The 26,874-nt window shown below is 56.0% G+C and overlaps 1 protein-coding gene across 3 annotated transcripts; it reads right to left on the bottom strand.

Moving 5' to 3' along the window:
* Nucleotides 1-3,679: 3,679 nt before the first annotated feature.
* Nucleotides 3,680-22,716, bottom strand: IRAK1 (interleukin 1 receptor associated kinase 1). Of its 3 annotated transcripts, XM_071213193.1 has the most exons (14): nucleotides 22,493-22,710; nucleotides 22,235-22,402; nucleotides 22,015-22,140; nucleotides 21,832-21,935; nucleotides 21,564-21,752; nucleotides 21,365-21,429; nucleotides 21,150-21,264; nucleotides 20,568-20,686; nucleotides 19,994-20,201; nucleotides 19,684-19,749; nucleotides 18,239-18,475; nucleotides 17,279-17,678; nucleotides 16,673-16,816; nucleotides 3,680-3,909 (listed from the first exon to the last, which is right to left on the bottom strand). In XM_071213193.1, the coding sequence occupies exons 1-14, from the start codon at nucleotides 22,635-22,637 to the stop codon at nucleotides 3,779-3,781; spliced, it is 2,217 nt and encodes a 738-aa protein (XP_071069294.1). In that variant the 5' UTR covers nucleotides 22,638-22,710; the 3' UTR covers nucleotides 3,680-3,778. The 3 variants fall into 3 exon arrangements, with proteins under 3 accessions (XP_071069294.1, XP_058146991.1, XP_058146993.1); XM_058291008.2 differs by having other exon boundaries at nucleotides 22,235-22,716; XM_058291010.2 differs by lacking the exon at nucleotides 3,680-3,909 and adding an exon at nucleotides 15,230-16,260 and having other exon boundaries at nucleotides 22,235-22,710.
* Between the last annotated feature and the right edge of the window lie 4,158 nt (nucleotides 22,717-26,874).

Below are 26,874 nucleotides of genomic sequence, written 5' to 3'. Positions count from 1 at the left end.
TTTTTTTCTTTTGAATGAGCAGCCATCGTGAAAAGGAAAAGCTGGAAAGCTTGCGTTTTTTTTTTTGTTGCTTTAAATGGGCTCTAAAAAATGTTCAGAAGAGAAAACAAAACATGGAACCATGGTGGCGAGGAATGGCTGCCTCCTGATCCCAGGCTGGCTTCGCTCCGAGCCGTTGCTCAATGGTTGCCTTGGAAACAGGCTCGGAGAGGGGGAGTCACTTATCTGGGGTAGCCATTAGAGCCAGTGACTCAGCAGAAACCCAGCCCAAGAGGGAGGGCTCAGTTCACTGTTTGCGCCTGCTGACTTTCGTTCTCTTCTAGAAAAACAGCAGCTAAGGACTATTTCTGATGTTATTTTTTTTTTTGCAATCTGGTGAGATGATTGAAAAAAAAAGGAAGGTGGGAGAAAGAAAGCGACCTTCTCTTCTAGTTGCTCGCTGGCTGAGCGTCGGCATCGCCCCTGCTCCTGTCCCCGGGAGGCCACACTTCCCTTCTCCCTGCCAGCCAGCCCTTTGGCTCTCCTTATTACGCAGCCTCCATTTTTGGCAGTTTCGTTCTAGACCCTCCTGCTGACAGCGTGAAACAAGCTTCCTTTCACGAGTGCTGGATCAAGGTTGCTACAGCAACTAGTGTCCTATAGGTCACAAGTACGGTTCTTGGAAAACGCTAGAAAAACAGCAGCACCACTAGTGGTGGAACTGAGTTCAGAAATTCAACCAAGAAAAGCAAAGCAGGACACAGGCTTGAGTTAACTTTATACTGGATGGCCTGCGGACAGGTCTGTTTTGAATGAGGAGAAAACCAACAGCAAAATTTAACCTCTGAGGCCAGAAGGACGAAAACGACCCTGTTGTGCTCCTGCTCACAGAGCTGAAAGATGACGAGAGTGGCTGGAATGCACTGAGCTGAACGAGTGGCAGGAGAGGAGGCAGGAGACAGGCAGGGGCCAGGTACCCAAGGGAGGAGTGGGGATAAGGTTGGCTGTAGCCACCCATGGGGGAGATGATGGTGGCCTGGCCAGGGTGAGGGTGAAGGAGATGCTGAGAGGTCAATGCAGGAAATAAATATTTTGGAAGAAGACAAGATATGTTGGTTATTTGATGTTGGGGAGGGGGTGCAAGGGCATGGGAGGAGCTGAGGGTAACTTCTAGAGGCTTCCGCTTCTGCCATGATGGTATAGTTTCAGACAACTGAAAACGGCTCTACAACTTGGACAAAAAATATATATAGAACTGAAGGCACTGGAGAAACACCAACATAGGTATGCCTAGAGGGGCTACAGTCCTTGAGTTGAGGTGAAGCACATGAGATGAGCTCCGCATTTGTCCCAGCTGGTTCCCTGACAAACAAAGAAAGGATAGCAGCAAGATTTGAAGAGATACTGGCTGCAAATTTTCTAAAGCTGACAAAAAGACAAGAAAACACAGATTCAAGAAGGTCAACAACCTTAAGTAGTGTAAATACAAAGAAAATCAGAGCTAGGCACATTATAGTCAAACTGTTGAACAGCAAAGATGAAGAAATAGTAAAAGTAGCCAGGTTGGGGCAGGGGAGACATTACCCACAAAGGTGGAATAATAAGACTGGTGGCTGACTTTTCAACAGAAATAATGGAAGGCAATGGAATATCTTTAAAAGTGCTGAAAAACTGCCAACCTAGATTTCTATACCCAGCAAAAATATCCTTGAAAAAATGAGGGAAAAATAAATGCCTTTTCAGACTGAGGTTGAGGCAATTCATTGCTTGCCCACCTGTACTACATGGAATATTAAAGGGACTTCTACATGCTGAAGGAAAATGACCCTATACATGGAAAGATGCTTAACATCATTAGGGAAATGTGAATTGAAATACAATAAGATATCGGGGAGCAGATGTAGCCCAGTGGTTGAGCATCTTCTTCCCATGTATGAGGTCCTAGGTTCAATCCCCGGTACCTCCTAAAAAAAATTACAGTAAGATATTACTTCATACCAACTAGAATGGATACAAGAAAAAAGACAAATGATAACAAGTGTTGGTGAGGATGTGAAGAAACAGGAACCCTTTTTTCCTCTTTTCGCTCCCCCTCCCCATCTCCTTCCCCCCACCCTACTGTTGTTTTTTTTTGCTGTCTGTGTCCATTTGCTGTTTGATCTTCTGTATCTTTTTTTTTTTTTTTTGTCTTCTCTTCTCGTTTTTATCCTCTAGGATTCACCAAGATTTGATCTTGGGGACCTCTGATGTGGACAGAGGTTCCCTGTCACTTGTGCCACCTCGGTTCCTGGTTTCTGTTGCACCTTGCCTCGATTCTCCCCTTTGTGTCCTTTTTGTTGCGTCATCATCTTGTTGTCTCACTTGCGCAGGCACTCAGCTTGCTGCGTGGGCGTGCTTTTTCCCAGGAGGCCCAGAGATCGAACCCGGGTCTTCCCACATGGTAGGTGGAAGCCCAACCACTTGAGGAGCATCTGCTTCCTGAAACTGGAACCCTTGGACACTGCTAGTGGGAATGTAAAATGTCTTAGCTGCTGTGGAACTCGTTTGGCAGATCCTCAAAATGTTAAGCGTAAGTTACCATATGATCCAGCAGTTCCACTCCTAGGTATCTATCTATCTGAGACAAATGAAAACCTGTCCATGCAAAAATGTGTACACCAATGTTCAAAGTAGCATTATTCAAAATAGCCAAAAGGTGGAAGCAACCCAGCTGTCCATCAGCTGATGTGTGGACAAACGAATGGTGATATATCCATACCATGGAAAATGGCTTGGCAATAAAGAGGAATGGACTACTGAGTCAAAGAAGCCAGTCACCAAAGACCAAATAGAGAATGATCCCATTTAGATGAAATTGTCCAAAATAGGCAAGTCTATAGAACCAGGAAGTAGATCAGTGGGGGACAGGGAAACTGGGGAGTATGTGCTAATGGGACAGGGCTTCTTTTTGGAATGATGAAAATGTTCTAAAATTAGATTATGGTGATGGGTGCACAACTCTGTAAACATACTAGAAATCATTGCATTGCACACTTTAAACAGGTGAGCCTTATGGTATATGAATTATCACCTTAATAAGGCTGTTTTTTTTTTTTTAAACCCAACATATTCGCCCCAGCCCTTTTTTTTTAAAGTTTATTTTTTCCTCCCCTGCCTCCACCCTGCTGTTTTTGCTGTGCCCATTTACTGTGTGATCTTCTGTATCTATTTCTCTTTTTGTCTTCTCTCCTTGTCTTTCTCCCCTAGGATTCACCGGGATTCAATCCTGGGGACCTCTCATGTGGAGAGAGCTTCCCTGTCAATTGTGCCACCTCAGTTCCTGGTCTCTGCTGTCCCTCACCTTGACTCTCCCCTTGTCTCTCTTTTGTTGCGTCATCATCTTGCTGTGCGACGCACTTGCGCGGGCACTGGTTCTCTGCGCAGGCACTCGGCTTGCTGTGCGGGTACTGGTTCACCACGTGGGCACTCACAGGGGCACTCAGCTCACCACACGGGCACTTACGCATGCATTCGGCTCGCCGCGCAGGCACTCAGCTCGCCATGGGGGCACTGGCTCTCTGCACAGGCACACTTCCTCTTCTTCCTTTTCCCCAGGAGGCCCCAGGGATCGAACCTGGGTCCTCCCATATGGGAGGTGGCAGCCCTATCACTTGAGCCTCATCTGCTTCCCCCCAGCCCTCTTAATAAACACATACAAGGACTCACATCCCACCCCCCTTGTGTCGAAGAGCAGAATCCAGTACCATGTTCTTAGTTAAAGCGTTACTCGAACTGTCCTAATTTCTACATTCTGCGACCCCTAGAAGGTTTTCAGTGAGGCCTGGCGGAGTAAGGACGGGAACCTGTGGAGATTTGGGTGCTTGGGCACAGTCTTCAGAGGCTCCGATTCTGAGGCTGAGCTCCTCTGGCTGTGTTTCCTGGCCCTCTGCTCTGCCAAGAAATAAAGTAATTTGAGTAACATATAAAAAGAAAACAAGAAAATGAGAGGTCTGGAAGGAAGGACAGACATGGGGGAAGGTGCACAGCATGCAGGCAACCGCCGGCCCACGTGGACTTTCCGGCCACAGCAGCCATGGCTTTGGAAGGGGTCCAAGTCCTAGGACTGCACTGGGTCCCGGACACACACTCCCTCTGTAGGGTCTGACCTCTAAAGTCCTAACAAAGGGCTACGCCAAAAGGAGGCGAGAGAGGAGCACAGAATGAAGGTGCAACTGGCGTGGCCACAGAAAAGTTAACAGGGAGGTTGTGCGCCCAGAGCAGGAAATGCATTAAAATAGAAATGGAGGAAATCCCCAAGGATTGTCAGGCGGGATTAAAGAAGACACGACCTGACAGCCATTTCCTTTGAAACTGCTTTATTGTGGTGTACTGGACAGAGCGGGCTACACATAATGAAAGTGCTCTATCTCCATCTCCATGGAACCATCAGCACAGCCAAGATAGCGGACATTGCCGCCAGCCTCCGAGTCTCCCAGCACCCCTTTGGGGTCCCTCCCTCCAGCCCTGCCCTCCCCACCCACCCCTGCTGATCTGCCGTCTGTTAGGATAGATTAGCTTGCATTTCCTAGTAGTTTCTATAAATGGCACCACCCGGTACACTTTTTTGGTGCGGCGCTTTCACGCAGTATAGACATTCTGAGATTCAGCCATGCTGTAGTGAGTATCCTTTATTTTTATTCGTTTTTTAATTTAAAAAAATTTTTGAGGAGGTACCAGGGATTGAACCCAGGACCCCGCACATGGGAAGCAGGCGCTCAACCACTGAGCTACACCCGCTCCCCAACTCCTTTACAGTGCTCAGTAGCATCCCATCGGATGAACATTCGATTTCTTTATCCACTCACGTGGGGCCGGTTACTTGGCTTGTCTGAGGCCCTTAGGAGTAGAGCTGTGGAAACGCCCGTGTGTAAGTCTCTCTGTGGATGTGTGAATCTACTTCTCTTGGGTGTGGACTCGTTGGGTCATGTGCTCTGTCTTCCGGAGAGGCTCCCAAACTGTTTTCCAAAGCTGTGCCACTGCACGCTTGCACAAGCGGTGGAGGAGGGCTCCGAACACTCTGTAATTTAGACGGAGCTGCAAAGCGCTGAGAACAGCCGAGGCCACCTTGACGAGGCACAGGCTGGAAGGCTCGCCGCTAGAGCCGTCGCGGCTTACTCTGCACCTGCAGTAACTAGGCCTGTGCGGTACCAGGGCAGGAAGAGACAGACGGGAGAGGCCCGCGACAGGCCTGGGCACAGCCGGCCGTCACATCCGGAACGGAGGCACCGCTTCAACGAGGGGGAAAGGCAGTCTTTTTTCATAGCTAGGGTAGGATAAATTGGGTCTCCGCTTGTGTAAAAGGGTCTCTTCATGGCTACCATGATAGTGTGAGTCTTCTGTGAACCCCCAAAAACTATGTTTTTAAATTAATCCACTCCTGGGTGTGACCCTATCATAGGCGGGACCCTTTGATTAGATTCGGTTGGTTAAGGGACTTCTGATTAGATCACTTCAGCACAGGGGAGCCCAAGGAGGATCTTAATCCTCTCACTGGAGTCCTTTATAAGCAGGGATGAATATTCAGAGAAAAAAAGAGGCTGCAGGAACAGAGAGAAACACCCAGAAGCTGAGAGAGACGGCACTGGGAGCCAGGAGCTGAAATCAACAAGGCCTGGGAGAGAGACAAGACGACGCCACCGTATGCCTTGCCATGTGCCTTGCATGTGAAGGAGGAGGCCAGGATCACCAGGTCCTCAGGGAGAAAGGCACTGGCCGATGACGCCTTGTCTGGACGTTTTCACGGCCTCGGAACAGAAGCTGGTAAGTTAATAAATTCCCACTGTGAAAGCCAACCCATTTCTGGTATACTGCCTTGGAAGCCTTTAGCAAACTGAAACACCAGACTTGGGAAGTGGACTTGGCCCAGTGGTCAGGGCGTCCGTCTACCACATGGGAGGTCCAAGGTTCAAACCCCGGGCCTCCTTGACCCGTGTGGAGCTGGCCCACGCGCAGTGCTGATGCGTGCGAGGAGTGCCGTGCCACGCAGGGGTGTCCCCCGCATAGGGGAGCCCCATGCGCAAGGAGTGCGCCCCGTAAGGAGAGCCGCCCAGCGTGAAAAGAAAGAGCAGCCTGCCCAGGAATGGCGCCGCACACACGGAGAGCTGACGCAGCAAGATGACACAACAAAAAGAAACACAGATTCTTGGTGCCGCTGATAAGGATAGAAGCGGTCACAGAAGAACACACAGTGAAGGACACAGAGAACAGACAACTGGGGGGGGAGGGGAGAGAAATAAATATAAATCTTCAAAAAAATAAAATAAAACACCAGACTTTACAAAAATCAACTTCAGCTGTATCCTAGATCTAGAGATGAAAGGTAAAGCAAAGAAGGGCCTGAAAAAACTCAAAGGAGGGTATCTGCCTGACCTCGGGGTAGGGAACAATTTCTCCAACACGATACAGAAAGCCTGACCATAAAAGGAAGATCAAGAAACTAGACTTGACTGAAATGAAAACCACTTCATCAGAAGGCAGCGCCAGGGAAGCAGCTGTGGCTCAAGCAACTGAGCTCCCGTTTGCCATATGGAGGATGAGGGTTCAATCCCCAGGACCTCCTGGGAAAAAAAAGAAAGCAGGCGTCCCAGACCTGCGCAGGAAGGTGCAGGCCCCTGTGCGGCACGGAGAGGCACAGGTCCCTGCATGGCGAAGGGAGGTACCAAAGGGACGATGGTGCAACCAGATAGAAGGAAAAAAAAAAAGACAGCTTCAAGAGAGTGAAAAGGCCAAGTGTGGAGTGGCAGCAGCTATTTACGATACACCTGTCCTCCAAGAGACTCTAAGGTCCAGAAGATACAGAGAAAGACTACCACAAAGAAGGAAGAGGCGACCGAATTAGAAAACAGGCAAAAGATTTTAGTGTGCCTTTCACAGAAGGGGCAAGACAGACGACAAACAAGCCAGTGAACTGATGCTGAGCATCACTGGGGAAATGCCAACTAAAACCCCGAGATAGGCTACAATTTAAAACCCTGAGCATACCAAGTGTTGGCAAGGATGTGGGGCAACCGGGACCCTCCTACACTGCTTGGGGGAAAACTGGCCAGCTACTCCAGAAAACGTCTGGCAGGATCTACTAAAGCCAAACAGCTGCATTTCTCCTGGGCGAGCTTTGCACTGTGCCAGCTCCGCTAAGCAGAAACTGCTGTCCCGGGTCAGGGTTGGCCCCAAGAGAAATTTGCATGAGCTCGGGCAGGAGGGAGGGAAGTTGGTGGCATTTTGGGGCTGTGCAGGTCAGCGTCAGGCCAGCGGCTTTTGCAGCTTGGGCACCTTGGCGCTGACCTGCCAGCTTGCCCTTCTGGCCTGGGCGCCAGCTGCCCCACCGCCCTTCCAGCTCCCAGTTGATCTCCTCCAAATCCTAGGCCAGATGTGTGTGCAACTTCGTGGTGAAGGGTGCCAGCTTTTCCTGGCGGGCCCCTACGCTTCAACCTTGGCATGCAGGGAGCCGCTGCGGGTCGTCTCCCAGCTTGCAGCCCTCTCTCTTTCTCTGACACTGGCCTGGCTGACTTAGGCCTGGCATCTGCCACCGAAGCAAACCGCCTCCGTAGACGGCCTGGTTGGCGCCCACAGGGCAGCAGGTCTAAGCCCTGGGAAGTGTCCATTACTCGGTTCCACTTACACGGGTTCTGCTTCTGATTGAACCCTGACTTAACACCAAGTTAGGGACTCTCGAAGCAGCTTTATGTATAATAGCCCCAAACAGAAAACAACCCCACACGTCCACCAACAGTCCCATAACGGGCTGCTACCCTCTCGGGGAAAACAATCAACTACCACCACTTGCCACAACATGGGTGGTGGGAGTGAAAGAAGCCAGACACGAGAGGCCCTGCAAAGGGATTCGGCTGGTGTGAAGGTTAAGAGCACGCAAAATGAACCCAGGTGTTAGAAGCCAGGACAGTGGTTACGTCTGGGGGTGGAGGATGGCCTGGGAAGGGGCAGGAGGGAACTTTCCGGGCTGACGGCAATGCCCTTGCACTGGTTTTAAACACGTCCACAAACTCTTTGGCACTCCTCTCATCAAAAGGCAGGGTGTTGGCAAGCGGACGTGGCTCAACTGATAGAGCATCCGTCTACCATATGGAGGGTCCGCGGTTCGGTACCCGGGACCTCCTGACCCGTGTGGTGAGCTGGCCCACGCACAGTGCTGCTGTGCGCAAGGAGTGCCGAGCCACGCAGGGGGCCCCCGTGTAGGGGAGCCCCATGTGCAAGGAGTGTGCCCTGCAAGGAGAGCCGCCCTGCGTGAAAAAAGCGCAGCCCGCCCAGTAGTGGTGCTGCACACACGGAGAGCTGACGCAGCAAGATGACGCAGCAAGAAAGAGATGCAGTTTCCCAGTGCTGCCGGGTAATGAAAGCGGACGCAGAAGAACACGCAGCGAATGGGCGCAGAGAGCAGACAACGGGGTGGGGGGAGGGGGGGAAGGGGGAGAGAAATCAATAAAATAAATCTTTCAAAAAAAAAAAAAAAAAGGTAGGGTGTCACTCTCTCCCCTTGAATCTGGGCTGGCCTTGCTTCTGGTGGCCAGGGTGCAGCAGAAGTGATGCTGCGTGACTCCAAGGCCAGGTCAAAAGGTGCTATGGCCTCCTCCTTACCCTTAGAAACAAGCTGTGAAGGAGGCAGACAGCCGAAGGATCACTCAAGGAAAAGGTACGAGTGGGGGCTCTTGTCCCCCCAGAGGCCTCGGCGGTCGGCCAGCCCCAACCGCCAGTCTGGGAGCTTCTGGCTGTCCCAGCGGATGCCGAGGGACTGTCCCTTCTGAGCGCCGCCCAGATCGCTGCTTCCTGAGTAATACAAGTAAATGCAGTCATCGTCGTAAGCCACTACATCGTTGGGTGGTTTTTTACACCGCAACAGACAACTGGAAGAGATGTATATTTTGATCTAAGAGGAGGCTGTGATGTGGCTGTAAGCACATATAAAAAATTCATTGACGGGAAACAGCTGTGGCTCAAGCAACTGAACTCCTGGTTTGATCCCTGGGACCTCCTGGGGGAAAAAAAAGAAAAAAATAGGCATCCCACGGGAAGCGGATTTGGCTCAATGGAAAGAGTGTCTAATCTACTACATGGGAGGTCCAAGGTTCAAACCCCGGGCCTCCTGACCTGTTTGGAGCTGGCCCATGCGCAGTGCTGATGCGCGCAAGGAGTGCCGTGCCATGCAGGGGTGTCCCCCGTGTAGGGGAGCCCCATGCGCAGAGTGCACCCCGTAAGGAGAGCCGCCCCGTGTGATAAAATCGCAGCCTGGCCAAGAGTGGGGCTGCACACACGGAGAGCTGATGCAGCAAGATGACGCAACAGAAAGAGACACAGATTCCCGTGCCGCTAACTAGAATACAAGCGGACACAGAAGAACACACAGCGAATGGACACAGAGAGCAGACAATGGGGGAGAAGGGGGAAGGGGAGAGAAATTAAAAAAATAGGCATCCCAGACGTGTGTGGTGAAGGCACAGGCCCCCGTGTGGTGAAGCAACACACCAAAAAAGATGACGACGCAACCAGACTAAAAAAAAAAATTCTTCCAACTGTACATGTATGATCTGTGTACTTTTTTGTCTTCAAGATTTTGACAAAAACGTAATGTTTCTGTGTCATCCTTGGGCAGCTGGGTGGATGATGGTGTACTAGCCATGTACTCAGATGGGAGGCTCGGGGGTGCAAGCAGAATGAAAGGCTTTTTTGGGGGGAGAATGGGAATCAAAAGTGCCATTTGTAAGTTTATAGTACCTGTGAGATATCCAAGGGGCTAGGCAGTTGGAAATATGGGTCAAAAGTTCAGAGTCCATAAATGGAGATGCGCTTTGGAAATCACTGATACGTCGATTGCACTTAGAGCCGCGAGAAGGAATTGTCACCACTGCAGTGGGTGTAGACAGAGAAGCGGGCCCAGGAACGAGCTTTGCGGAACGACCACGTTTTGGAGGCTGGGTAGAGGCGAAAGAGCCAGCAGAGGACACTGGAAAAAGACGGGACAGTGAGGTGCAAGACTGTGGCGGGGGTGGGGAGTGCTCAGTGTCACAGAGGTCACAAGAGGAGAGTGGCACCCAGCAGAGCTGCCGAGAGGCCCAGGGAGAAGTCAGAAAAGCAGCTCTTCGATTGGGCAACGTCAGGATCGTTGGTGTGCTCAACAAGAGTTAATTTTGCAGAGTGGTAGGGGCGGAAGCCAGACTGGAAGGGGTTGAAGAGGGAATGGGAAGAAGTGAGAAAACAGACAAATATTTTAAGAAATGTGGCTCTAAAGAGGAACAGAGAATTGGGGTTGTGGCTGGAGGGGGCGGGGGTTGGGTCAAAGGAGTTTTTCTTTTCCTTCTTTATCTCTCTATTTTTAAGAATGAAAGCTCCCAGGCTCTCTTTGTCGGGGTGCGTGTGCCAGCTGATGAAGACAGGTAGAGGTGAGAGCAAGCAAGTGATCGGGCAGCAGAGAGAGGGTTGAAGAAGTCCTCAGAAGAATGAGAGAAGGAACTTGCAATTTTGGCCACGATGGAATAACGGATCACAGACTATGCATATGCCTGTGGCTGAAAACAACTAGAAAATTAAGGCGAAATATTTGAAACAACTATTTTCAGATACGGGACACCAAGCAATGCAAGACGGTGATCAGCAGCGAAACAAAGGAGGTGTCCCCAACAAGTGCCTTGGATTTTGGCCCAGCAGCACGTTCTAGACCATGGTGCAGGAGAGGGGATCCCAAGAAGAACCTGTGGTCTCAATGAGTTGAGGAGACAGAGAATGGAGTTTGGGGAGACAGAGGTGGCTGAAGTATGGGCGGTCAAGTCACCAAAAAGGGTGCTAATCGGAGAAGGCACTCCAGAAACATGCATAAGGTCTCTCGAGTCTTTGGCCCAATAAAAAAATAGCCTGGGCATGTACAGGGAAGAACTGTGAGGTTGGAAGACATTCAACTTTTGACCTGCCAGAGTGAAGAGACCTTCCTGAACATCTGGAGCATTCAGTAGAGACCCCCAAAAGGCCATACTTTCAGAGTAGGGCTAAAATAGCCTTTGAGGAAAGGTTACTGTGGACCTGCCCTTACAAAACTTAAAAAACAAACCTTATAAGGATCATGACAATCAAGCAAATTAACTATCTGCCAGAACAAAGCTCAACATTCTTTAAGGAAAATATTCTAACATTTACAATGTTTAGTACCTGGTAAAAAACAAACAAACTACTATTAGATATGCGAAGGAACAGGAAAATATGACCCATAACCAGGAGGAAAATCAGTCACTAGAAACAGACTCATAAGTAATAGAAATAATGGAAAAAGCAGATAAGGACTTTAAAAGACTGATTATAAATATGTTCAAGGATTTAAAGGAAAATACAAACACAATGAAGAGATGGATATTATATAAAAAAGCAGGGAAGCAGATTTGACTCAACTGGGCAGTGGATTTGGCCCAACTGATAGAGCGTCCGCCTACCATATGGGAGGTCCAGGGTTCAAACCCAGGACCTCCTGACCCATGTGGTGAGCTGGCCCACATGCAGTGCTGATGCATGCAAGGAGTGACATGCCACACAGGGGTGTCCCCCGCATAGGGGAGCCCCATGCACAAGGAGAGCTGCCCCACGTGAAAAAAGCACAGCCCACCCAGGAGTGGTGCCACACACACAGAGAGCTGATGCAGCAAGATGACGCAACAAAAAGAGACACAGATTCCCGGTGCCACTGACAAGAATGCAAGTGGGCACAGAAGAACACACAGCGAATGGACAGAGAGAACAGACAATGGGGGGGGGCAGGGAAGGGGAGAGAAATAAATAAAAACCTTAAAAAAAAAGGAAGCAAATGGACATCCAGAGCCAAAAAATACAAAATATGGATTGAGTTTAGCAGCTGATTGGATATCGCAGAAGAAAAGATCAATGATTTGGAAGATAGGGCCATATATACAGCATAGATAGAACAAAGGCTCAAAAATAAAACAAAACAAAAGCAGAGCCCCAGTGACCAGTGGGATAACAGCAGTTTGTCTAACATACATGCAACTGGTAGTCCCAAAATGGGGAGGCAGCGGAAAAAAAGTTTGAAGAGATAATGGTGAAAAAATTCCAAATTTGGTGAAAAATATCAACTAGAGATCCAAGAAGTTGTCCCGAGCAGGACAAACACAAAGAGCTCCACATCAAGGCTCATCATAATGAAACTGCTGAAAACAACTGATAAGGAGAAAATCATTACCAACAGACCTACACTTCAAGAAATGTAAAAGCAAGTTCTTCAGGCCAAAGGGAAATGATTCCAGATGGAAACTCACATTAAAAAAAAAAAAAAGTGAAGAGTGCTAGAAATGGTAAATATGTAGGTAAAAATAAAAGGCTGATTTCCCAGATTTTTAAAATTTATTTACAAGGTAATTGAATAGCAATAAGGTACCATGGGGTTTATCATATATGTAGAAGTAAAATATGTGATAATAATAGCACAAAGGATGGGAGGGGGGGATGGAAGTATTTGGTGTAAAATTCATAAATTACACTTGAAGTGGCAAAATATTATTTAAAGGGAGAATATGAAAAGGTAAAGATGCATATTATAACCTCTAGAGTAAGCACTGAAAAATGCGAACAAAGAAGTATAGCTAATAGGGCAATAGCAGAGGTAAGAGAGAACACCGGAAATATTCCATTAATTTAAAAACATAGCCTAGAGGAAAAAAGGAGCAAAGAGCAGATGGGACAAATAGAAAACAAATCACAAGATAGTAGACTTAAACCCAATTAACCCTTAAGTGCATATGGACCCCAAAAAAGAGCTTCAAAATACACGAAGTAAAATCTGATGGAACTGAAAGAAGGAAGACAAATCTGTAATGATAGTTTTAAAGAGTTAAAACCCTTCTCTCAGTCCACCAGATAGAACTGGTAGACAGAAACTCAGCAAGGACATTGAAGGTTTAAACAAGATTATCAACCACCTTGACCTAGGTGACATTTATAGAATACTCTATCCATAAACTAACTGCAGACTGTACATTCTTTACAAATATACGTGGAACACTCTCCAAGCTAAAGCATATGCCAAGGCATAAAACAAGTCCCAAGACAGTTAAAAGAAATGAAACCATACAGAGTAAATTCTCGGAGCACAGTGGCATTAAATTAGAAACACAGAGTCAAAAGATATCTGTGAAACCTCCAAATATGTGGGAGTTAAACAATACAAGGGAAATTAGAAAACATTATAAATGGAATGATAATGAAAATACCACATATCCAAATGTGTAGGATGCAGCTAGAGCTGTGCTTAAAGCGATACTTCAGAGAATTAGAAATCTTATATTAGAATCGATGACCTAAGGTTACACCTTAAGTAGCTAGAAAAAGATGAGCAAGTTCGAGCAAATTAAACCCAAAGTAAGTAAAAGAAAGGAAATGATAAAGACTGGGAATCAATAAAACAGGAAATGGATAAACAATAGTGGGGAATAAAAAAACCCATGAAATCAACACTTGGTTCTTCAAAATTATCAATAAAATTGGTAAACTTCTATCTAGATTAATCAAGAATAAAAAAAGACACAAATGAACAATACTGGGAATGAAAGAGAGGATGTCACTACAGAGCCTATAGACATTACAAGGACAAGGGGATAGTAGCTTTGCACTAACTTAGATGAAATGGACAAATTCCTCGCAAGATACAAATGATTAAAAATGGGGAAGTTGGATGTGGCTCAAGCAGTTGGGCGCGCACATACCACATGGGAGGTCCCAGGTTCAGTTCCCAGTGCCTCCTAAAGAAGATGAGCAATACAATGAGCTGATGTGATGGGTTGATGTGGCAAGCTGACACAACATGATGACCCAATGAGATGATGCAACGAGGAGATACAATGAGGAAACATAATGAGAGACGAAACGAGCAGGGAGTGGATATGGCTCAAGTGATTGGGTGCCTCCCTCCCACATGGGAGGTCCCGGGTAGGGTTCCCAGTGCCTCCTAAAAAAAAGGAACAGAGAGTAGACAGCGAGTACAAACAATGAAGGGGGGGGAGAAATTAAATAAATAAAATAAATCTTTAAAAAAAAAAAGGACACTACAAAAAATAGAAAATCTGAATGGCTGGATATCTAATTGAAGACACTGAATTCATAATTAAAAACCTTCCCACAAGGAAGACTCCGGATGCAGATGGCTTCACGGGGTGAATTCCATCAAACATTTAAAGGAAAAACAACACCTAGCACACATAAACTCTAGAAGAACATAAGAGGAGGGGAAGACCCTTTCCAACTTATTTCATGAAGCCAGCATTACCCCGATACCCAAACCAGACAGATATTACTGGAAAACTGCAAATCCAAAACCCTCATGAACAAAGATACAAAAACTCTCAAAAGTTATTAGCAAATAGAATTCAGAAATATATAAGAGGATCATACGTCATGGCCAAGTGGCATTTCAGGCAAAGGTTGATTTAACGTTTGAAAAGCAATGTGCCTCACCGCAATAACCAAATAAAGAAGATCAAAAGATCACCCTAACAGATGCCGAAAAAGCATTTAAGAAAATGATTGAATGCCTCTTCCCAAATTCAATGGCCATTTATAATCAAAATCCTCAGCAAACTAAGAATATATTCAAACTTCCTCAACCCAATAACAAAACACCTGAGAACCTTACAGATAACGTCACGCTCAATGATGAAAGACAACACATTCTGCCTAAGATTGGGAACAAAGCACGGATGTTGATTTTTCACTACTTCTGTTCCACATTTTACTAGAGGTCTTAGCCAGTGCAATAAGGTAAGAAAAAGAACTAAAAGAGGTGCAGATTGGGAAGGAAGACGTAAAACCGTATTGGCAGACAAAATGTTCGTGGACACAGACCATTCCAAAGTATTTACCAAAAAGCTGCTAGAACTAGTAAGTGATTTAAGAAGCAAGGTCACAGAACACAAGGCCAACAGACAGGTTCAAGTGTGTTTCCATAAACTATTAAGGAACAGTTGGGAAGTGAAACCAAAATACCATTTACAAGAGCATCCAAGAAATAAGCAAAGCTCAGGGAAAGATTGAACGACATGTGAGATGCTGTTGAGTGGCTGTTCTATGGCTGACATGGAGGGCAAATAGGAGCCTCTGGAGAATTTTTGGGTCCGTTTATTCAGGTTGGACAGTCAAGAAGCTTGCGATGAAAAGCATCAAAAAAACTCAAGGCTTTCAGTGCAACACACTCCACAAGCATAGCCAGAGATCACAAACAGAAGGTTTTATTACTCAGAGACAACTTGGACTTCACCAGTGCCTAGCTTCGTGGGGGCATGTAGTGTGACGCATGGCTGTGGACACAAAACCGTTGTGAGCCTGTGCTACAGCCCTGGGCTACTGTCTCAGACACTCGAGAGAGGACATTCAGCGACATGAAAGGTGACTTGCTTCTAAACACGTGAGTCAAACTTGTTCCCCTGAAAATGCTTCCCCTCCCTCTCTGCCTCACTCCCACCTTCCTGCCTTCTCGGGGCTTCTCACTGATCAGGCAACATGTGGGCTGGGGCCTCGCTGAGCCTTGGGGCGGGGTCCCTTGGCCCCAGGTGGTGCCTGGGCCAGAGGCCGAGCCTGTGCCCTGGAGCTGCCTGGAGCACCCAGGGCTCCCTGGCTAGCCTGCACATCCCTCGTGATGGATGCGGCCAGTAGCCCGGCGGGGGCGGGGAGGCGTGTTGGAGATCTGACGATCTCAGGAATCTCACTTCCAGCTAGCGGACCGGACCACGGGACAGCTCTGGTTCAACTGGCCAAATCGCACATGGTTTGGGAGGGCTGGGGGCATCATCTGCCCTGTTTTGCCAGAGGGGCCATTTCCCCCCAGGCCTTCAGGAAAGACCACAGCCACGACAAGATGGCTAGGGGCTCCTTCTGCAGGCCTGTGCAGCTCGTAGGGGAGCCGGCTCCCCCTTCCTTCCCCCTCGCCCTGCGGACCACGTCAAGTTTTCTTCTCCCCCAAACGCGGATGTGCTGCCCTAGTGATGGCGAGCTGGCGTCCCAGCAGCCTGGCCGCCCAGCCCTGGGCCTGCCGTGCCCACGGCCCGGGGGCAGCAGGGGCCACCGCTCTCCCCCATGAGGATGGGACGCCACCCATAGGCCGCCAAGTGTTTGCACACCGTGAGAACTTGCAACCGTGAGAACTGTGACTGCCAGGTCTGGGGGATGTGCCCGGGGGAGCCCGTCAGCTCTGCGACTCATCGCTCTCTTCTGGCCCCGGCCTGTGTTCAGGCCCCCGGCCCCAGCCTACGGGAGGACAGGAGGCGCCCTTCAGAAAACCCGGAGTCCGGGCGTGAGGGCCGGGCCGCCTTCTCCTCTCCGGGGGCAGCTGCTGGACGTTGAGGGTTGCTATTTTTACGTAGCAACTCTTCCCGCAGCACCCGGCATGGGGAATCCCTCCCGGGCCTGCGGGCTGGTGCTGCCGTTGGGGACAGCCAACGTGGGGCTCCCAGCGTGGGCAGGGGGCTACCCAGCGTTCCCTGCTGGAGCGAGGCGACTGCCCGCGGGGGGTGTGCGCGTGGGGAGGGGCGGGTGGGGCAGGAGGCCGGGAGCGCGCCGCCCTCATGCTGCCCCCTGCGCCAGGGGGCCCGGCGACCTGCTGCTTGGCATCTGTCCCGCTGCGGAGGCGCGCGGGCCGGCGGGGCGGTCCCCGGCTTACCCGGGAGGGAGCTCGACGACAGCAGCTGCAGGCTGTCCAGCAGCCCGTCTTCGTACAGGGCGAGCTTCTGGAGCATCTTCTGTCGGGCCGGGTTGATGATGATCTGCGGTGGCTCCGAGGATGCGGAGCTGCCCGGGGACGATCCTGGGGAGGACGGGGTGGCCTCTGAGCCACAGGGCCAGGCCGGAGGCGGCTTTCCCGAGGACCTCTTCCCTGACCCTTCCAGCCCCGGCCCAGCTCCCCTCTGTCCTCCTCTCCGACAGAACTCAGCGCCCTGTCACCCGCTCTGGGGCCGTGCCATGGACCCGCTCTCGGCCAGGCCAGGAGCCAGGGCCCGGGCGGAGCTTTCCTTCTTCCTGGCTCTGAGGAACAGGGAAGGGAGAAGGGCTAGGAAGCAAGTGCCTGGGGGGGAGTGGGGGGCGGGAGGACAGGACCTGGGGAGGCTCTGGGTCCCTAAGGCTGGGCTGGCCCCCACTCCAGGAACAAGCAGCCTTCCCCCCACTTGCTCAGGGCACAGTGGGGGGCAGCAGGCCCTGCTCTCTTCCTGCAAGGCCGGGGCTTGGGGGCCCGGGGGGCGGGCAAAAGAGGCTCCTCTCCCCCAGCTACCTTCCAAGGCGGAGGGCTGGGGCCCGTGGCTGCTCCCCCAGCTTGACTCCCCCATGGCGCCCCCCGCCTGTGTCCAGCTGGCCTGCCCGGGGCTGCGTGGCAGGGTCGGCCCTGGGGAGGAGCTGGGGGTCAGGTGCCAGGAGCACAGGGCAGCTGAGAGGCCGGACAAGCTCTCGTCGCTCTCCACGGGCTGGTTCGGGCCTCTCCGGAGCCCGTCGGCCGCCGGGGCCGGGGCTCCTGAGGGCACTGCCAGGGGCCGCCCAGGGGCGCCCCCGCTAGGGCCACTGCCGGTGGCGGACACGTAGGAATTCTCTTGCGGGGACGGAGGGCTGTGGCTGGTGGCCTCTGGCTCCAGGGGCAGCCCTGCTGTTGCCTGCAGCATCTCTAGTCTCTCATAGACCTGTGAGGGCAGAAAAGAGCTGTGTGTGTGGGGGGGACTGGCGGCCCCCGACTCAGTTCTGGAGTGGGCCCTGCCCTGCTCTTCCGGGAGGTGTGGGCACCTCACACGTGCCCACTCTGTAGCTGGGTGCCCCTGTGTCCCTGTCACAAGGAGCACTGAGGACTGAGAATGGCTTTGCTCTTCTAGCAAGCGCCTCTCACCGGCCCACGGCCCTCAAGTGTGTCACCAGAGGGGAGGAGGTGGCGGCCAGGGAGGGGCCGGGAAAATGCAGCCGCAGAGGCCCAGTCTGCCCAGCAGGGGGCGCAGGAAAGGTCCTTTCCTCGGGTAAACGGAGCCTGGGTCCAAGGTGGGGCTTGTCCCAGCAGGGCTGCCCCGGGTCCCTCAGGCGCAGGGCGCTGCCTGGGTCCAGTGGGCACCTCCCGCCTGGCCACCCAGCGCAGAGCCTGCGGGCTGGAGGTCGAGCAGGACTGGGTGCTTGAAGGCGCTGCTTGGCCAGCCCCCTTCGGGGCCGGCCAGGAAAGCGGGGTGGCCTCTCCAGCGCCCCCCCCAGCCAGGGCTACCTGGATCATAGGGGGTCTTCTCTTGGCCCGGCGGTGCAGGCAGCAGCAAGCCAGCTGGCCCAGGGGCAGGCCCAGCGCGGGCGGGCAGGGCCCCGGCCGAGGGTCCAGGTGCTTCTTGTAGATCCGGGTGGCAATGGGGGCTGCCCAGGCGGCCGAGGCCGCGCCCGCTTGGGCTGTGGTCTGGGGGCCCCTCAGGGCCACCCCGGCCTCCTCGGCCTCCTCCTCGACCAGGTCCTTCTGTGGGAGACACCAGGCCCTCGTCAGCCGGCCTGCCTTCTCCCGACGGGGTCACCAAGCGCCCGCGGCGCCGGGCGTGGAGGTCAGAAAGCCCCGGGGTCCCACGGCACTGGCGCTGCCTTGCCAGCTGGCGGGGGAGCCGCACCGACGAGCCCGCGTGCCCGCGGGGAGCGGCTGTCACGGGCGGCCGAGGGCGGGAGCGGCCCACGGGGGCAGGTGACCGGGGCTGCTGCTGGGTCAGGGTGGGTGGCCCGGGGGGGGGCCAGGACCGACCCAGGCGTGAGGTCAGGACGAGGTGGAGGCAGCTGGGGGGTGGCGCGGGGGAAGGCGGGCTTCTGGGCCCGGGGAATGGCAGGAGGCCGGGGCCAGGCCGCAGTGAGGGACTGGGCCCGCGCCCCGAGAGCAGTAGGGGGGGGCCCGGGGCTTCTGGGACCGGCTGAACGGTTTCAAAAGGGTGCTGGGGGGGCGTGGATGTCGCTCAGTGGTTGAGCACCTGCTTTCCACATACGAGGTCCCGAGTTCGAGCCCTGGTGCCTCTAAAAAGTGCTCTGGCTGTGGCACAGAGAACAAGTGGCAAGGGCTCAAAAGAGATGCAAAAAAGACAAAGAGGGTGACTACGGTGGCGGTGCAGCGGCGGTCCGGGCTGGCTCCAGAGGTTCTGCAGGCAGTGCTGATGGGTGGGAGGTGGGCGAGGCAGCTGGGGGCTGCGCCCGGGGAACCTGACCCCCCAGGCCAGCAGCAGAAGCAGAGTGAGGCTCTCGTAAGAGTGGAGAGCAGGTCAAGTGTGCTCCAGGCTTTGTGGGCCTGAAGTCGGTTCTGCAGACGGGGAAAGCGGGGCCCGGCGAGGGGCAGGAATTTGCCGTCAAGCTGGGCCTGGAGCCCGGGTCTCGTGGCCGCGGACTCGGTCCCCGGAGAGAGATACACGGGGAGGCAGGAAGGAGGGCACGGGGTGGGGGGACATTGGACCTGCCCCCGCAGAATGGACGGCGGGCTGCCTGCCGGTGGCGCCCTGGACAACCCGGGGAGCCCGTCCCCAGCGCCCTGCGGGCCCCTCCCCAGCTTCTGGGGCCCGCTCGGCCGGGACCGCCTGGAAGGGCAGGCGAGCGCAAGGCCGGGTTGCCTCGGCTGCCCGGCAGGTGCGTCGGCAGCCGCCGGGCAAGCTCCTGTGGGGCCACAGCAGCGCCGCCCGCCCGGCCCCAGGGGCTCACCAGGTACTTGGTCCTGGTGCCATGGGTCGTCACGGCCCGCCGGCCCGCCAGGGTCTCCAGCAGCACCTGCGGAGGGACGGACGGAGGAGCATGGCAGCGGCCGGCCGGGACGGCGGCACCCGGGCCTTGGCGGGATGGCTGGGGTGGACCGAGTGGCCCTGTGCCGGGGACAGGGCTGAGGCCGGGATGGGACAGAGGGCCACGGGCCCGCCGCTTAGGACTACGCCCGCTAAGTGGGGTGCTGGGGGGGCGGCTTTTCGCCGGCTCTGCCCGCGGCCCTCGCGCCCGCCCGGGCGCAGCTTTCCCTCACCACCCCGAAGCTGAAGGTGTCCGTCTCCACGGCCAGCTTGCCCGTCTTGATGTACTCCTCGGGCAGGTAGGCCAGGGTGCCCCGCACGGTCCGAGTCTGCGCCACGGCGCTGCTCTGGCCGGGGCTGGCACCCGCAAAGCGGCTGAAGCGGGCCAGGCCGAAGTCTCCCAGCTTGGGCATCAGTCTCTCGTCCAGAAGGACGTTGGAGCTTGCGGGGCGAAGAGGGGTGCAGTCAGCCCGGCCCCGGCTCCGCTCGCCCCGCCACGCCTGCTTGGCGGGGTGTCCCGGCCTGGGGGGGGGGGTGGCGGGCATGTACCCCCAAGCACCCTGCTCTTTGGCGGGGCACTCCCTCGGCTCTGCACCCACAGCTGCCGGAGCTTGGGGTCCTTCATGCCCCCACCCCCCACAGCAGCCCCGAGCGGCAGAGGGCGGGCCCGGTCTCAAGGTGGGGCGGTTGGGGCGGGCTCCCCCGGAAGTGCCCCGCCACTCCTCAGCGCCCCCCCCCCCGGCAGAGGTTTTGGGGGGATCAGGCCCTGCCCGGACCCCGGGGGGCCTGCCGTGGCCCCCTCCTCACCTCTTGACGTCTCCGTGGACGAGGCTGGGGCTGTTCTGGTGCAAAAACTGAATTGCCCGAGCTGTGCCCAGAAGGATGTCAAGTCGCTGGGGCCAGGACAGGGGTGGGCGGGTCTGGGCCTGAAGCGGCAGAGGCAGCGAGATGGGGAGGAGGCGCCCCGAAAGCTCTGTGGCAGGGTGCAAAGCCCCGCGTCTCCCGTTCCTGACCCCTGACCCGACCCCCTGCCTCCCCCCCATTGCCCGGTCTGGAACAAGCCACCTCACTCTCTGGGCCTCAGTTTCCCCTTGTGGAAGCCGAGAGCCCAGAGCTCCATTAGCCACTTCGTGAAGAGACTGAGCTCCGTCGAGGCTCTAGGAGGCACAGGCCACCGACTGCGGCGTCACCATGGAACCCGACGGCCTTAGCTCGAGAAGGCCTCGCTTTTTTTGTCTGGGGTGCCTCGCTCACACAGGTCCAAGTCGTGGCTCCAGGTGGCACGGGCTGCTGCCCGCTGCCCCCTCTTCTCTGAGCCAGGCCAGAGGGACCCCTTGTAAACGCCGAGGCCCGATGCCTCCCGGGTGCCCAGGGGCCAGGGAGGGCTACCTGGAAGTGGAGGTGGTCTTCCAGGGAGCCGTTGGGCAGGAAGCCGTAGACGAGGCAGTAGAAGCCGCTCTGGGCGCAGTAGCCAGCGAAGTCCACGATGTTGGGGTGACGGAAGCTGCTCGAACAAGGGGCGACTGAGCGGGCCGGCCCCCGAGCCCCCAGCCCACGGCGGGGGTGGGGGATAGAGCCAGAGGGGGCCCGCAGGGGGGGCTCACCGGGACAGCTGCTCCACCTCGGTCAAAAAGCTCTGCTTCACCACGTTCCACTCCAGGTCAGCTTCCTGGAGGCGGTGGCAGCGTGAGGCTCGGCCTGCTCGGGCTCCCACCCCCTCTGCCCACCCCCCGCTCCCACCGCCAGCGGCCTGGACCCCCTTCCAGGGCCGCCTCCAGCCTGGGCTGGGCAAGCCACACCCACCTCCTTCAGCCTCTTCACGGCGTACACGGTGTTCCTCATCACCGCCCTGTACACGCAGCCGAAGCCGCCCTCCCCGATCTTGAGCTTCTCCGAGAAGTTGTGGGTGCCCTGGGAGATCTCCAGGAGGGGCCAGCAGAACGGAGCGGGGTGGGCCCCGCGCAGCAAGGCCAGCGGGCTCTCGGGGCTCGGCTGCGGGAAGGGAGCCCGCATCAGGTGAGCCCCTGCCTCCCGCGGCCCGGGGGCGGGGGGGGCGGGGGGGGGCACCTACCTCGGGAGAGGCCGGGGCTGGCACGGGCGGGGGCGGCTGGAGGGCGGCAGGGCGCGCGACGGGGCCGAGCTCAGGCCCAGAGCGGGCCTGGGCGCCTGGGAGAGCTTCGGAAAGGAAGTAGTGAGAGGCCCGGCGGCGCCGCCGCCCGCGCAGCCCGGCCCCGCCGCCCCGGGACGCCCTTACCTGGGGAGAGGAGGGTGGAGGCGGAGGAATGCTGCTTCTCGGGGGCCCGGGCCACGGCGGGGACAGAGATGCTGCCGGGCCTCGGGGGAGTGGTGCTGGGGGGCAGGAGGGGGGCTGGCGGGTGCCCTGGGGCGCCGGGGGGGAGAAAAGGAAGGGTGAGTGCGGGCCGGGAGGGGGGGGCGGGGGCGGCCCCCCGCGGCCCCGGGGCCGCCGCGCTCACAGGCCGTGATGATGTCCCGCGCGCGGAGCAGCTGCAGGTGCGTGAGGATGCGCACGAGGTCGGCGACGCGCGCGTTGCGGTTGATCCAGGGCCACAGGACGCTGGCCGTGCGCTGCCCCGAGCGCTCGCACAGCCGCAGCTCGGTCTGGTCGCGCACGATCAGGGCGGCTGCGGGGCGGGGGGGGGGCGTCAGGCGGCGGCGGGCACCCCTCCCCCGCGCCCCCGCGCTCCCCCGGCCCCGCCCGCGCCGCCACCCACCGAACTGGCACCAGTCGGCGGGCTCCAGGGCGTCCATGACTTTGTAGAAGCGGCACATGACCCAGGGCGGCACCTCGTACAAGAAGTGCTGGGCGCCCGGGGCCGCGGGCTCCCCCGGCTCCCCCGGGCCCGGCCCCCCGGCCATGCCCGCCTCGCCGCCGCCGCCGCCGCCGCCCGGGGCCTCTCGGGGCCACGGCGGTCGCGGGCCTCGGCCGGCCAGGTCGCGGACACTGACTCACTTCCCCTTGCAGGCGGCCGCGTGCGACGCCCGGCGGGGCGGAAGGGGCGGCGCCCGGCCCGGGCCGCCATCTTGCCCGCCGCGCCCGCGCCGGCCACACGGGGGCGCCCCGCGCCGGCCGCGCCCGGCCCTCCCGCCCCGGGGCCCCGCGACCCGGGGGCCGCGGCGGGGCTCTTCGTGCCGCCTGGGCAGGGCGGGCTTCCCGAAGGAAGGGGCCGTTTGCGCGGGGCTCCGAAGGATGAAGAGGAGCGTTTCCCAGCACCAGGAGCACAGAGCCCGGCGCAGGGCTGGCAAGTTCCAGAAAAGGGCCGAGTGCTTCGGGCGGACCTTGGGGAAGTCACTCGGAGGTGGGTTAACTAGAACGCGCGCCCTGGCCGCCTGCTCTGCGGTGGGGATGAGGCCCGGTGCAGGGAGAAGAGTCTGGAAGCCTGCGTGGCCGGCGCCTCTGCCCAGGGCATTTCTCCCCGGACCCCTGCTCCCCGCCTTCAGGCCCTGCCCAGGCAGCACCTTCCTGGGCATCTCCTGTCTAGATTCCGCCCTCGGGCTGTCAAGCGCCCCAGGTCTCCTCTCTGTCGTGGCTGCGCTTGCTGGCTGCTCGGCCCTTGGCGTCGCCCACCCTCTTTCCTGAAGCGGTCGTCACCAGACTGTTGCCAGCTTGCTGGGCCTCCCGGCCACACGCGTCTCCTGCCCCCGCTCACCAGGTCCCTGTCCTGGCCCGCTGCCTCCTTTGGCTTCCCCGGCTGAGCCCCAGCCCTCCGCCCCACGTCTAACCCCTTGGCCGTCTTGGGGCCACCCCCAGCACAGATGGAGCCCCGCCGCTCCCCCGGGCGGCCGAGGCCTCCGGTGCCGTCCTGGTGGTGGTCAGCGCGACAGGCCAGGCCGTCTGGACGGGAGGCACGGCCAGTCCGTAGGGCTCCTCCGGAGGTGCCGGGAACGCCGTCTCCTGTGTTCTGCGTTGGCACGGGCGCTTCCTCGGCCGGGGGCACAGGCCGCCTCGAGCAGGCGAATTCCTTCTCCTCCAAGGCGTCCGTGGGGAGACCTGCCCGGTCCTCAGCAGAGGGCCCCCGTTTCTCTGGTGTGCCCTGCTACACCCCCCACCCCAGCACGCTGGATTTCCACTGGCCGCGGCCTTGGCTCAGTCCCCGCCTGGGTGGGGAAGGCCCTACCAGCAGCTGGACCGGGGCCTGCAAAGCAACAGGTCTGCCTCAGTGTCCGTCCACCCAAGGGCTCCTTCCCAGCTTGTCATCCCAGGGCCCCAGGGCTGTTTCCAGAAACCAGGACCACCTCCCTTCTCCCCGCAGGGCCCAAATTAGTCCCTTCTTTCCCAGGGCCAACCACCGCTCCACACGACCACCACTCCACACGGGGGGGGGGGGGGGGACACATCGTTGCAGCCATGCGCTGAGCCCCAAGGGCTTCTCACTGGGAGGGACCAAGGCTAGGATGCGAAATCAGGAAGCTCCCTGGGAGCAGGGCCTTGGCCCTACTTGCCCAGCACTCCCAGTCAGCTCCCAGCATAGGCGTGGCGCCCAAGAGCTGCCCTGCTTGTCAGGCTGACATTTCACACCTTCCACTTACTGTCCCGGCCTGCCCAGGCCGCACCTTCCAGTCTGGGTGTCCTCATCTGGCGGGGCCAGGACTCCGAGCACAGCCCCATCCGGCTGCTTGGTGCCCGGGTAGCCTGCGGCAGCCCGTGTCCTTAGCAGGAGCCAGAGAGAGGAGGGCACGGAGGGGCTGTGTGGCGAGGCCCGCAAAGCCCCTCTGCTCGTGGGGGAACCCCACGGTGACCACAGGGTCCCCTCTGAGCAGTCCTTCAAGCACACCCTTGCCTGATGGCAGGGCCAGATGGGCCGAGTCAGTGGAAGCCGGGCGACGGTCACAGCTGGCATGGGACCCAGGAAGAGAAGAGCCAGAGCCTGGCGGGGGTCCAAAAGCACCGAGGGCCCTACACGGCAGGACCAAGGACGCGGCCCCAAGCAGAGGCGCTGCCTGCCCCATCCCTGCACTGCTGACCTAGGCTGACTGCCCTGGACCTAGGCCGGGGAGGGGGGCAGACCTGCCTGGCCAGCTGTCTCAGAGGTTCCCTGGGACACCCAGGAGCCGTTTGCCTGGAAAGCGCTGCCTTGGACCAACAGAGGATGCCGGCGAGGCCAGTGCGTGACACCGGCTTCCCTTTTCTCCCGCGGCAGTGCCGCAAGCAGCTCTTGCCTGTCCAGGGAAAGCCAGATCCGGTCAGGAAGCGCACAGCCATGCGGCCACGTGAGCCGGAAGGGGGGACTTCTGTCTTATAATGAAAGCCCAGACCTTGAGTCACTTTCACAGAGAGGTTTATCGAGAATGCTAACAGCACAGGATACAGTACTTCCCAACAAAAGGTGCAAACGCGTCACTTAGAAAGGCATGCTGAGTATTCTTTGCTTTCACATGTATTAAAAAACTTACAAAAATAAAATCAAACTGCGTGCTGCCCATCTTTTCAAATATTAAAAGAACCTTATGAAAAAACCACTTGATTTTACAACAAAAGACACAAACGGACATCTTTATGTAAATTTATAAGGCAAACTCTTTATATAATAAATAGGTTACAGGGATTCAGTGGGGGTGTTTTTTAAACGTATACAGGTACATTCAGACAGGTTTACTGAAATGGTACAAATTTCCTTAATAAATTGCCTTTTTTTTTTTAAATATATCAGTGCTTTCAGTCATTTGGCTATACACAAAGAACCTTTTTTTTTTTTTGAACACTACAAAAAAGCAATCAATATTTTTTTATTTTTAAAACGACCTACTTATCTTCTAAAGTAATTGTCCCAAAACACAAAAACTGAAGGCGTATGCGATAGAGGGCTTCTAGAGCTGTCTCCAGCTGAGCCCGCTCCGGCCTCCATCCTGGGCCTCTCCCGTGTCCCCTGCACAATTCTCCCACCCTGCCACGGCCCTCAGGCTGGGACAGGGGGATAGGATACAACTTGGGAGGGACAGACACCCCTGCCTGGCTCTTCTAGCTCCCACGCTGCCCCCCGACCGCGCCTGCCCGTGTCACCACGTCACCACCGTTAGCACTGTGTTCCGCCCGGGTGGGGAGGGTCACCCGGCGCTCACAGAGCGCAGAGCCGTCCCCGTCCCGGGCGCCCGAAGCCCAAACAGGGTGGCGGTGCAGCAGCTGCTCTGAGAAGGATCGGTTTTGGCCATGGAAAGGGAAGGGGGTGTTCTCAACTGCCATCAGGTGACAGCGGTGAGCCCCCTCCCAAATCACCTTATTGCCCTGGGAAGGGGTGGGGAGGTGATGGGGTGCCTTGAACGGTCATCTCCTCGGAGTGCGCCTGGGAGGGGAGCACAGTCGCTCCTGGCCGACTAAGAGCTGCTGCTGGCGGTGCATGGCTGCCTCCCAGCCCCACCGGGTCCCTCTGGTCTACACTGCCCCCCCAGCCTGTCACCACCAGGGGCTCTCCAGGGAGATGCCTGGAGGAGAGCCCCACTTAGCTCACGCGTGTCCCCCGCTGCTCTTGCTCTGCCTGAGAACATGGTAACATGCCAGCCACTGGGCCTGTTGCCATGGGACCGGCCGCTCAGGCTACACTTCTTTGGGTGACTTGGGCAGGGGGTCACCCCTCCAGATTTCCCTCCAGGTGGGACAAGGGCAGGCCCTCTCCGCTCGGCCCCCATCCCGCTCCCTCCTGATTTGTTGGTTGGTTTGTACAGAAAAGGTGTCTAGAAGCATTTGTCTCTGGAACAATTACTTTAAACATGGTTACAATACAGACTTCAGTTCAAACACATAAGAGATTTACTTAGCAAAGTTCCTTCCACCCACCAAAGTTACACAAATAGAAGCCTCAACACCACAGTTAAGAGGACCAGTAGAGAGAATCTCATGTGTGGAACACAAAAGGAAAAGGAGAAACCAAACCAAACCCAAACAGAAAAACCCCAGAAAGACGCGGCCAGGGGCAGGGAGGCAGGGCAAGGAGAGCGAACACAGCACGCGGTACGGCGTCCAGGGAGGGGGCGGGCCCGAGGGAGGGGCTCGGCACACGTGGAGTAACAGTCCTCGTCACATTTGGTCATATATCCATCAACTACCGACTCTCGAGCGCTGGGATTGATTGAAGCGGTAAGAAACTCAAACGGAAAAAGG

Source organism: Dasypus novemcinctus, chromosome X (assembly GCF_030445035.2).
Source record: "Dasypus novemcinctus isolate mDasNov1 chromosome X, mDasNov1.1.hap2, whole genome shotgun sequence".
Classification (NCBI taxonomy): domain Eukaryota; kingdom Metazoa; phylum Chordata; class Mammalia; order Cingulata; family Dasypodidae; genus Dasypus; species Dasypus novemcinctus.
This window is presented reverse-complemented; position numbering and strand designations above follow the sequence as displayed.

Bases quoted from the DNA above. Each gene is read 5' to 3' on its own strand.
- IRAK1 (XM_058291008.2), bottom strand. From the start codon at position 22,637: ATGGCCGGGGGGCCGGGCCCGGGGGAGCCGGGGGAGCCCGCGGCCCCG. The intron at 21,936-22,014 runs GTAAGGGCGTCC...TCCTTTCCGAAG, and splicing joins CTCCACCCTCCTCTCCCCAG to CTCTCCCAGGCGCCCAGGCC. The intron at 17,679-18,238 runs GTAGCCCTGGCT...CTGCCCTCACAG, and splicing joins GAAGACCCCCTATGATCCAG to GTCTATGAGAGACTAGAGAT.